Genomic DNA, 11618 nt, shown 5'->3' on the forward strand with positions numbered 1-11618 from the left:
GGTAAGGTTTTAATATTGAAAGCTAGGGTTTTTGATTTAAACAATAGGAAGATTTGCATTGCAAACTTTATGAAAAAAGAAGACTCATTATACGATACCTCCATATAATTCTTAATTATACCTATTAATTTATTTTTCTTTTTATTTTGATTTTGGGGTTTTAATACGATTTTTTTTCCCTAGTATCTTATTTATATTTCGATTTTGCAGGTGAACCTTTTCTATTTATTTTGATTTCAGGAATTTCATGTTCAATTCTTCTTTTTTTTAATATCTTATATTTATTTTGGTTTTGAATGTGAGCTTTGTTAACAGGTTCAATCTCTAAATCATAATAAGTCATTGTTGGGTAAATTAGAATCTAAGTGTTACTTATTTTTAGGATCCTTGCATTTTTTACCTTTTCTTCTCAGTAAACCTTATGTTGTTATCTGTATTTATTCTAAATTCTTTTCAAATTTTAACATATTTTGTTAATATTTAAATCACTATCATAGACTCATTTATTTCCATTATTATAGTACACTTATCATTTAAGGATAGGGAGAGTGAGAGAATAAGCAAGAAGCTATTGTAGTTGACATTGTTATTGTGCATTTTATTTGTTTAGTTTCAACGTCTAACTTTATTTCCATTTAGTGGTCTAACTAAAGAGATCGGTTCGATTCATATGTTTTGGTAGCTTTGAAAAAAATGATGAGGTACACAGTTGTCATATTATGGTGTATTAGGTAAATATGAAACATTTTCTCCTAATGATTTATGGTCTTTATATTCACAATCACTTCATATTTTATTGATCCATCAAGGAATCAATGTGCCTAAAAAATGGATAGATGTATGCTGATGAGTTTGAAAAAGAAAGTCCAAGAGTTTCCAAAATGATTCAACATCACTTTCAATTAAATAATATATATCAATTTTGTTGTGCTTTCATATGCTTCCGCATACAATATATTCCGACAGGTGTTGTACTGGATGCTTTGGATTTACGACAGGGGCATCAAAAGAGTTTCTTCTATGAAAAGCATATGAAGTGGGTTTTTGGAAATAATCTACCAGATTCTAACAAATGAAGCATTGAGCATCAGGCTCAATCAATCCTAAATTATCTGGAAACCAGGAAATATTGGATCTCTTTCTCTCAATGCATTGCCGGTAATTGTTTTTAGTCCATGTTTTCATAACACTGTATTTTACTACATTCATTATTACAGCAGGGAATAAACTTTTGGTGATTACTTAATAAGAAGTAAAACATCCCATGAAGAAGAATGACTGCGAAGGTAAGTATGACATAAATCTCAAAATAATAATTCTCTTTTTGTTATCCCTTTTATGATTATGGATTATTCGCGCTTAAGTATCATTATATTAAATCCCAATCAAATCCGGAAATGGTAGTTGTTGTCTTACCTCCAATGAAAAAGTACGTGGTTCTCAACCATGTAGTTGTGGGTTCTGAAAAGACCAGGATACCCAAATATACCACAATATTTTACTTTGATCACAACCTATACAAGAACCATTGTGTATAAACCTCTTGGAGATACGATCACTCAAGGAATATTCCAACACAATGTCCACTTGAAATAGGGTTAGTCCGGACTGGCCTAACTCCTGAATAAATATCAAAGTCAAGTGGAGAAATCCAATACACTTTGTGTGATAGTCTATCGATATGAAATCGAGACAATATAACAACAAAGTGATCACTTGATAAAAGGTACGGAAATAACCGAATCCAATGGGATCAATATCAAGTGCCCTGTTAACGTACAAAGTGCAATTTACTTTAATTATGATAAAACAACTATAATGCAGAAATTAAAAGTAAATGTCACAGCAAGATTTTGTTAACGAGGAAACCGCAAATGCAGAAAAACCCCGTGACCTTTTCCAGAATTGAATACTCTCAGGATTAAGCCTATAGTTCACCTAGTTCCATCTGTATCCATGCGCCTCCAACTTGTAATAAGTCACGCACTTGGAACAATTCCTTTGGTTCGTATTCCAAACAGTAAAGGAACAACAATTCGGTTCGGTAACAACTCTTTTCAAACAAGTGATATGAGTTTGACAAAAGGATCTTCCGTTTATCCCAATAAACTCCTTTGTCAGGTTCTTAGATCTATCTCAATACAATTATCAAAGTAATTGTCTAGATTTTGCAATCAATACTTCTTAGTCACAAAGACAATATATTGATGCCGATCTACTCAACTAATCAATCAAGGTTATCACAAAGATAAACCGATTATATTTGGATCCCTAGACGATCAATTTTTGTGCACACCAAAGATTATGAACTCAAACAAGCAATTTGTCTTCAAATCTTCTTAGATCTTCAATAAACACATGCACACAATCAACTTGAATCTCTTGTGATCAATCACACACAGAACGGAGTCTGTTAACACTGGATTATCACAAGACGTCTTTAGATCTACAAACAATCTAAAGATCCCCGTCGAAACTTCGATCTAGTTTGAGTGAATCTTATATCAGAATAGAAGATTCTCAAGCATAAACAAACTAGGTGCAATCAAATTTCAACCACCGTTAGTCAATCAAATCAATCGAAAACTAATAATAAACTGCAATTATCTAGTTTCCCACCAACGGTACTCGTAGAGCTTCCCAATCCCAAAGAAGTCTTTAAAATGAGCGGTCGTAAGAGATTTTGACTAATTAGGGTACTTTCCTTTCTGAATAGACGACTCCACCAGTAACAACACAACTAGGTAGTTTTGCTGGCTCTGAGGATTAGTTTGCTTGAAATGAAAACTTCAATATTTATAGACCAAGGAAGTTTGGGCACCAAGGAATTTCCAAAATCGAAAATATTCTCAAGATATGCAATATATTTCCAAATTCGGTTTTCATAAATCCTGGAAATGCTCTGTCCAAATATTGACCAAAATTTCAGTAGAAAATCTCCAATTAGTAAATGCACATTACCAATTTTTATTTTCTAAAGATATGCATTTATTTCTGAAAATTAAAAGCATATAAAACTAAAAACCTTAATTAAAAGATTCTCAATTTATTTCGATCCGGAATTTTTTCCTTTAGCTATTAAGGAATATCTTTGAACAATAAAAGATAAGAGTTACTTCACATGTTTAAAGTATGTCGACATCTTTACTTTGTAAATCCTTTTTCATATTTACAATCTTGGAACCGATTTGCCACACTTCCAAACGAGTTTAGAATTGGTTCATCTGATTTCCAAGAATTATGTGATTGATCAAAAACATTCAATCATCATTCATGGGTTTAACGGTTCTACCAAAACAAGTTTCGGTTCTACCTCCATGTGGGTACTAGGATCGGTCACACTAGTTACCAAAAGTTGGTTGACTAGGTATTAGGATCGGTTACCACATATATATGGTATAAACTTGTATTCGGTCGCACAAGTTATAGGATCGGTCACACCAATTAATAAAACTTGTTAACCTACTACAAGGATCGATTACACATCTTGTGATTAGTCCCAACCAAGTTCTAGGATCGGTCACCCAATGACTAGGAATGGTCACACCAATTATAAATATCGATCATACCATCTCAGGTGATTACTTAAGATCGGTTTCACTAATAAAAGTCATACCAATACAAAAGTCAGGCCTTGTGAATAATTTTACCAAAATACATAAACAAGTTATGAGCGGTTATACTAAACACACATATTGGTAATCCAAAGATTTGCAATGAATAACAATACCAATAAGCCTAGTGATTTTCCTTTCGATTCATAAAACAAGTTTATGAATTTTACTTCCTTTAAACGAATGTAAAACATTGTTTCCTAGGACGAAATCTTCACCCATACCCATACACATAATCACAATAACATTCATACGATTATGTCGATATCTTATATACGAAGTTCAAAAGATAGACGTTATACTTCGTATTGTAATTTCTTAATACTATGTCTAACTAAAGTATAATCATTCACAGCTTCGCAGTTATGTTTTCAATATGCACGACTTGAAAGATACGTTGGGAATGAAACAGTTCAAGTCAAATATTACTAACCTCAAGTGGAAGGATGATGTCGTCGTTGTAGCTCTTTACTTCTTCACATTCTTCAAGTCTTCACGTAATACTTGTAAGTCTCATATCCTAGTAACTTTCTAGATAACCTATACGAAGTTGACTCTAGTAAATAATCAGGCGACTCTTTAAATGAGTTTTATTTCACTAAAATATGATAACCAAACTTGACATACCAACGCTTGGTGGGTTCAACCGATCTATGCTCTAACAGGTTCGACTCCCACACATGGCGTTATTTGAGTAGGCTAAAACATACATGTGTGTGAGATGTATTCAACCAGGTTTGCAATTGGAACATAGTAACAATAAAGGTTTGCTCTAATATTTTCTCTTTCCTTTATAATAGCCATTATTGTTATTCCATTTATATTTTTCTTTATTCCGCGCAACTAAAAGACGTTATTGAGAAATTTTATGTTGTTTTGATGAATTTGCAAAAATTATATTCTTTTATTTTTATCTCTTTGCATTCATTCTTCCATAAGTAGGTCATGTCTCGAAGTTTTTTATTTATTTTTTTATTTTATGGATCACAGGATCAGTATTCGACAACAGATCAAGCTTTTATGATTCCAAATTTTATACTGTTTATGAATTGTTATCTCGATTTTTCTACATCAGCTTGCTTTATATAGAAAAGGGTAATGCAAATCGAACCTAAAAGAACATGATTCATAGATTTTAATCATGAAGATTTTGTTCTTTTTGTATTTGTAGTTGGGACAGGTCGCATCTATGACAATGTTTTGGCAGAGATTGTAATCAATAATGTAAAAATGACGGGTGTTGAGGGGTGAATATGATATTGGTCTACCCGTCCTAGTCACACCTAATGACAACACTTTCTAGGAATGGTATGAGAGAGAACTTGTTTTCCATTGTAATATGTACCTCCTTATATAGACTTTCCCAAAAGCCCTTCCTTTTATGACATCATGCCACATGTCCCTAAACCTCCTTAATTACTACTAATGTCACTCCTTTTCAAATACAACCTTCTCATTTTCTATTAATTCCCCCTTGTCCTTTCAATCTTATGGACACTTTTTAGAGGTTTTGGGCCTTAGTCCCCATGTTTTATGTTGGGCTTAATTACCTCCCCTTTAGGGGCTCTCTAGCCCCACTAAAGGCTAATAATTTTCAGGTATCAACAACCGGCATAGACATATTACACATAACATATACCGTGCAACAGAATGTTTTGATGGAAGAAAAATTATATGTGGAAGAAAGAAATACTAAAGATCACAAAGGAATTTGGGATCAAGAAACGAATCCCAAAGACAAAAAGAGGTTTTGCACGGTTGTTATTTAATATGATGTATTTATGAGGCTTGAAGAAAACTTTTATTCCAATGCCAATTTTAGAGCTAAATAAATTATGTTTATGTTAGATTTTATTATTTATTACTTTAATTAATTTTATTGTTTGTTGAAAGCCTAAGTAACAAGTTAAGCTCCAACAACATGCTATTACATTAGTTGAACAAGTTGTCGTGCTAGCCTACTAGCGAGTTGAAAGCGTAACAAGCTAAGCTCCAACAGCGTACTACTACCGTAGTTGAACAGGTTGTCGCGCTAGCCTACTAGCGAGAATGAGCCTCATGAGAAACCAGCCAAGAAAACGGAAACGGATAGGAGATTGATTATGTCGTAACGAGGGTAAGTTAACTCTACCTTCCAGGTTTAAACTTTAATTACACAATATCGCGTCATCGCGGACTCAAATCCGGGACCTCATAAAACGTACCAAACTTTTGAAAAACAGGGATGACCAGCTGAGCTAGCTACCTTTTTTTTTGATAATTGAATACATATATATATATATTATTTTTTTCTCTTTCATACTTCAAATTTTAAACCTTAAAAGTTCAGGAACACCAATCATACTTTTCCCGGCAAAATATCTAGGCACGGGCGCTAAAACAATTTAACATGGTTCCGGTCTTCCGTTCGCTCGTGGATGGGGGAATCGTGCTTTGTTAATTCAAATTGTGGGGGCGGCAATAAAAACTTAGTCATGATTATGGAGCAGGCTATAAATTGTATGACATGGTCATCATCACGCACGGGTTAGAAATGAGATGAATTTGTAGGTAACTCATGATCAAATTTTATCATATCGCTACCCGAGAGGAAGTACATGGTGATAATGAGGTGGTTACAACTACAGACAGTGACACATGATATATACAATCTCATGAGATATAAGTAGTGATGATGAACTATCATGGCATATCGATCATGACCTGTTTCGGGAGAGAGAGAGGGGGAGGGAGGGAGTATGGGTTGTTTTTGTTTCGTGTATATATTCACTTTTCAAGATTATTACATAATCAAATCGAATGCATTATACATATGTGATGGGCTAGTCCTGTATGGTTATGGTTTTGGATGTTTAAAAACAAACTTTTGTTATTGAATCTCTTTTTTATCCTGGTTTAATTGGGCCCCTAAAAACAATTAGGGGCCCTGCACTACAGGATAAAAGCATGAAATAACAAATATGAATTATCTCTTATCCCATTTTTTTGAAATGGCTAAACTACCCCTAAATGATTAGTGTTAATGATTAGTTAAGTTAATTAATTTGTTTTAGTTAAAATAAGATTTAAGAGTTAAAATTGGTGTGTGTGTGGGGGGGGGGGGGGGGGGGGGGAGTAGTGTTTTTGTGTGTTGAGAAGAGTTGTTGATAGAGGAAGCCATGGATATTGATGCAAATTAAGATCCAATTGCTCAAAATGAAGGAACCAACCTTCAAAACGAGGAACACCAAGCTCAAAATAATCAGGTAAACATCTTGTACCCTTCGATTTGTGTGTTTGTTGCTCCAAGTGGTCAAATCATCCCCACTATGGAACAACTCAGTGTAAGGGTCGTCAGATTCGGGGTGTGTATACCCTAATGACTCTATGGGGTCGTCAGTATATTGACACTAGCAATAACGACTCAAACCTGCAACTTTTCCAGGTTATGAAAAATCGTTAGGGTAGTGTGGTACAGATTGACGACCCTTTTTATCTAGGTTACCTAGAATCGTTATGTTTTTTGGTTAACACAGGAACGACTCTAATACTTTGGACAGTGAGTATTTTTGTTTTGCAACTAGGGTCGTCATCTAAGTGTAACGACTCTAATCTAAACCAAAAGAGTTCATTGACGACTCAAATATATCTACTGACGACACTTTCAATTTTGAAGACAGAGGGACTGTTCTTAGTCGAGTTAGGGTCGTCAATAGATTCGATTACAGAAATAACGACCCAAATCTAGACCAAAAATTGTAGTAGCAGAATTAGGGTCGTTAATTAGAACATCATACAACTTAACGATTTTTCATAGGGTATACATGCATAAGAAGAATCGTTAGGGTATAAGAAATTACAGAGTGACGACCCAATTTAGGGTTAGCAAACTTTCCTTTGTACTCATTGGTTCGAGCCATGTTTGTAGAAAAAGTTAATCATCAATTAAAGTTTTTCGTATCGACGATTGCGATGAACCAACATGTATATATTTTTTTTTTATCGTTAATGGAAGAGAGGGGGGAATTCGGGTAGGAGAGGAAAGGAGGGAAGGAAAGTTTTCTGATTTTGATTTTAGAAAATGAATTGGGCGTAAATTGGTTTTTTAGTAGTAAGAATAAAATAGTATAATCACCCCTTTTGAAAACCCTAAATTTTTTGGTATGGGTATAAATTGGTCAGAGTCCCTAATTGTTTTTAGGGGCCCCAATTTAACGAGGTTTTTTTATCTTTGTTTTGAAGAGAAAATAAGTAACAACACTACGCTCCTCTCGTTTCCCCAAGTAAGTCAAGGGTTTTAGTGCGTGCAGTGGTGGGGCTTCCCTGACTTCAAATAAAGTGCCCGCTGCTGCTTTGATTCCCTTCTCCACCCACTTCAAATGTAGAGGCAAGCCATTATAGTAGTAGATTGAGTTTGTGAGTGGTGCATGTGTATGTTATGTCTTGCTCTCTTTTCAATACTTTTGCTTTTGTTTGTGTAATGAATAAAAAGGAATTTATGAAAATGAATACACATTTCGATTCTCGTTTCATTTGGCCCTCCATCAAAATCATTCCGATTATGGTTACATATTGGTCTTTTTCAAGGGGCAAAAATGAAAATAGAGAACACGAAATGGTTTCCAATATCATTTCAGCTTGAACGTTTCTGTAATGAGAAGCTCGCGTTTGCATATATGGAACTTGGTATAGTACCAGAGGTTGTATAACCCCGATACATCAATCCTTGGAGAAGGTGCGTCTAGGCGTTCGAAAGAATGGAAAATAGAAGGAAAAAAATGGTCATTCGATAGAGAAATCAAACTAATTTCAATCCTACTTTGAATCAGTCCCCCGTCAATAACATAAATGTAGTGGCTTGGAACATTAGAGGTTTTGGAAAAAGGTCTGCAAATAAAGAACTTAGTCTGCTCTGTAGGAATGTTAACCCGGATATTATCTTCCTCTCTGAAACTAAAATGGGTAAAGATAGGGCGGCTAGAAAACTTAAAAATATGGGCTTTCCCTGCACCTTTAATGTCCCCAATGTTGGTAGAAGTGGTGGTCTGGTTTTGGCTTGGAAAAAGGAAATTCACCTGAACGTTATCTCTTCCAGCTTGAGGGGTATCTATGTTACTTCAACTGACATCATTCATTCAAAAACTTGTCATATTCACTTTGTTTATGGAGAACCTAATAGCACTCTAAGACCTTCCTTTTGGGAACAACAATGCCAACAAAGTAACGCTCCCATAGATGAGCCTGTTTTCGTCATTGGTGATTTTAACACCCTTTTAGGAACAAAAGATAAAAATGGTGGCCTTGAAGTGAATGATTCTGATTTTGAACATCTTAGAAATTTCTGTTCTGTTTTCAACCTGCATGATCCTGGTTTCTCTGGTCCAAGATTCACTTGGTCCAATATGCAACAAGGTCCTGATTTAATTCTTGAAAGGCTTGATAGGTGTTTTTTAAACCAAATTGTTGAAAATCTTTGTCCTAAATTCTATGTAAATAATCTCCCTAGGGACTCTTCTGATCATTGGCCCATGCATATAGGATTTAACTATGAGGATACTTGCATGCCTAGACCTTTTCATTTCATGGCTATGTGGATTGAGGATCCCACCATTAGAGACATTACAGCAAATTCTTGGTCTGTTAATGTTATAGGATCTCCAGCCTATAAATTAAGAGCTAAGCTTCTTAGTAGTAAAAAAGGCCTTAGAGATTGGAACAAATCTTCCTTTGGTAATATTCAAACTGATATATCTACCATTAGGAAAGAATTGTTAGATTTACAGATTTCTGATCCTACTGATACTACTACATCTGCTAGACTTAAAGCCAGATTAGAATACCTTTACACTCTGGAGGAACTCTATTGGAAAGATAAGTCTAGAGAGGTATGACTTTTGGAAGGGGACATAAACACACCCTACTTTCATAGAGTCACTCTCTTCAGGAGAAAGAGAAATGCTATCAGTTGGATCAAGGATTCCTCTAATACTATTCTAACTGATAGTGATAGTATTGGAAATTCTTTCATAGATTACTTCAAAAATCTTTACACTTCTCAGCCACATCAATTTCAGGATGAAATTTTGAATGATCTGCCTGTTAAATTTTTTGTTGAGGATAATGATATCCTTAATCTACCCCTTACTGCTGAGGAAATAAAAAATGTTGTCTTCCAAATGGGAGGTAAAAAAGCCCCTGGACCAGATGGTTTCACAGGCTTATTCTACCAAAAAAATTGGGACATTGTTGGAGAAGCAATTGTTGATATGACCCAAACCTGCTTTAGAACAGGGCATATTGCAAAAGTCTTCAGTCATACCAATATTGCTCTTATCCCTAAAGTCCCTTTAGCAGAGTTGGTCAGTCAATACATACACATAAGACTATGTAACTTCATTTAAAAAATCCTTTCTAAAACTCTAGCTAACATGCTAAAACCTTTTATGAACAATAGCATATCCCAAAATCAAAGTGCCTTCATTCCTAAGAGGAGTATTTTTGATAATATTCTTCTAGAAAATGAAGCCATATATTCTGTTAATCACAATGACAAAGTGGAGGGTACTGCTGCTATCAAACTTGACATGTCTAAAGCTTATGATAAATTGGAGTGGTCTTTTCTTGAAAAAGTTTTGAGAAAAATGGGTTTAACTGAAAATTGGATAAAACTCATAAATCAATGTGTCTCTACTGTCTCCTATTCTGTTCTTTTAAATGGTAGCCCTACGGGTTTTTTCCAACCTGAAAGAGGTCTAAGGCAAGGGGATCCCCTATCCCCTTACCTCTACGTTATCTGTGCTGAGGCTCTCTCCTCTTATATAGATAATCTTCAAAGAAATGGTACCCTGAGGGGTATTAAAGTTTGTAAAAATGCCCTGAGATGACCCATTTTCTTTTTGCTGATGACTCTCTTTTGTTCACTTCTGCTACCACTGAAAATTTCACTGCTATAAAAAACTACCTTTAGAAGTACTGCCTAACTTCTGGGCAAGAAATTAATTTTGATAAGTCTGGTATTTTATTCAGTAGAAGAATCCCTGAACATAGGAAGGGCCTTTTGGCTAACATTCTGGAGATTCAAAGAAGAGATTTAGGAGAAAAACATCTTGGTACTCCTACTGTTTTTAAAGCTTCTAAAATCCAAACCCATATGGGTATTTTCCAAGCTGTGGATGCCAGAATCACTATCTGGCTTCATAAGATCATTTCTCAGGCTGCTAGAACTACTTTGGTTAAACATATTGGTCAAGCCATTCCTTTATTTCAGATAGGGGATTTCTTAATCCCAAAACATCTTTGCAGACAGATGGATGCTGACCTCTGCAAATTTTGGTGGGGAGAGACTCTGGACCCAAAAGATAGAAAACTTCACCTTTTGGGTTGGGATATCCTTTGCTCCCCTAAAGCTGAGGTGGTTTGGGTTTCAGAAAAGCTGAAATAAACAATCTTGCTATGTTAGCTAGGAATGTCTGGAAAATTGTTGAAAATCCTGATTGCATGTTAAGCAAGATCTTAAAAGCTAGATATTTCCCTAGAACGGATTTTCTAAATGTTGACTGTCCTGATAAATGTTCCTGGACATGGAAATGCTTACATGCTATTAAGGAGATGATAAAACTTTTTATTTCCTGGATTGTTGGTGATAGGAAGTTCATTTATCCTTGGTGTGATAAATGGATTCCATCTTTGGGCTCTGCAACCCCCAACCCTCTTACCCCTCCTGACCCTAGTATTAAATTCGACTATTTCATTGATGATAATACTAGAACCTGGAATGTTTCTAGACTCACTACTCATTTTGATGATGCTTATGTTAAGAAGATTGTCACTATTCCCTTAAGCCAGCTTTGCACTCCTGATAGGAGGGCTTGGAATCTTTCAAAAAATGGCAAATTTTCTTCAAAATCCGCCTATCTGGGACTCAGAGGCATTAAACCCTCTCCCTGTAAAACTCTTTGGTTGCATATTTGGAAAATTAGAGTTCCTTGCAGAATTCAATTATTCCTTTGGAAAGCTGAGAAAAAT

At 35.0% G+C, this 11618-nt stretch overlaps 1 protein-coding gene across 1 annotated transcript; it reads left to right on the forward strand.

The window, feature by feature from the left end:
• The first annotated feature begins 8551 nt into the window (after positions 1 to 8551).
• On the forward strand, positions 8552 to 11034 carry LOC113316160. Its single transcript, XM_026564379.1, has 5 exons — positions 8552 to 9478; positions 9653 to 9948; positions 10048 to 10206; positions 10315 to 10453; positions 10561 to 11034. Exons 1-5 carry the CDS (start codon positions 8552 to 8554, stop codon positions 11032 to 11034), a joined length of 1995 nt encoding a protein of 664 aa, XP_026420164.1.
• The last annotated feature ends 584 nt before the right edge of the window (positions 11035 to 11618 follow it).

The sequence above is a fragment of the Papaver somniferum genome, chromosome 10, assembly GCF_003573695.1.
Source record: "Papaver somniferum cultivar HN1 chromosome 10, ASM357369v1, whole genome shotgun sequence".
Taxonomy (NCBI): Eukaryota; Viridiplantae; Streptophyta; class Magnoliopsida; order Ranunculales; family Papaveraceae; genus Papaver; species Papaver somniferum.

Coding starts and splice junctions, on each gene's coding strand:
- LOC113316160 (XM_026564379.1), top strand. CDS start 8,552: ATGGGTAAAGATAGGGCGGCTAGAAAACTTAAAAATATGGGCTTTCCC. Junction 9,479..9,652: donor GGAAAGATAAGTCTAGAGAG/GTATGACTTTTG, acceptor TACACTTCTCAG/CCACATCAATTTCAGGATGA. Junction 9,949..10,047: donor CCTAAAGTCCCTTTAGCAGA/GTTGGTCAGTCA, acceptor TATGAACAATAG/CATATCCCAAAATCAAAGTG.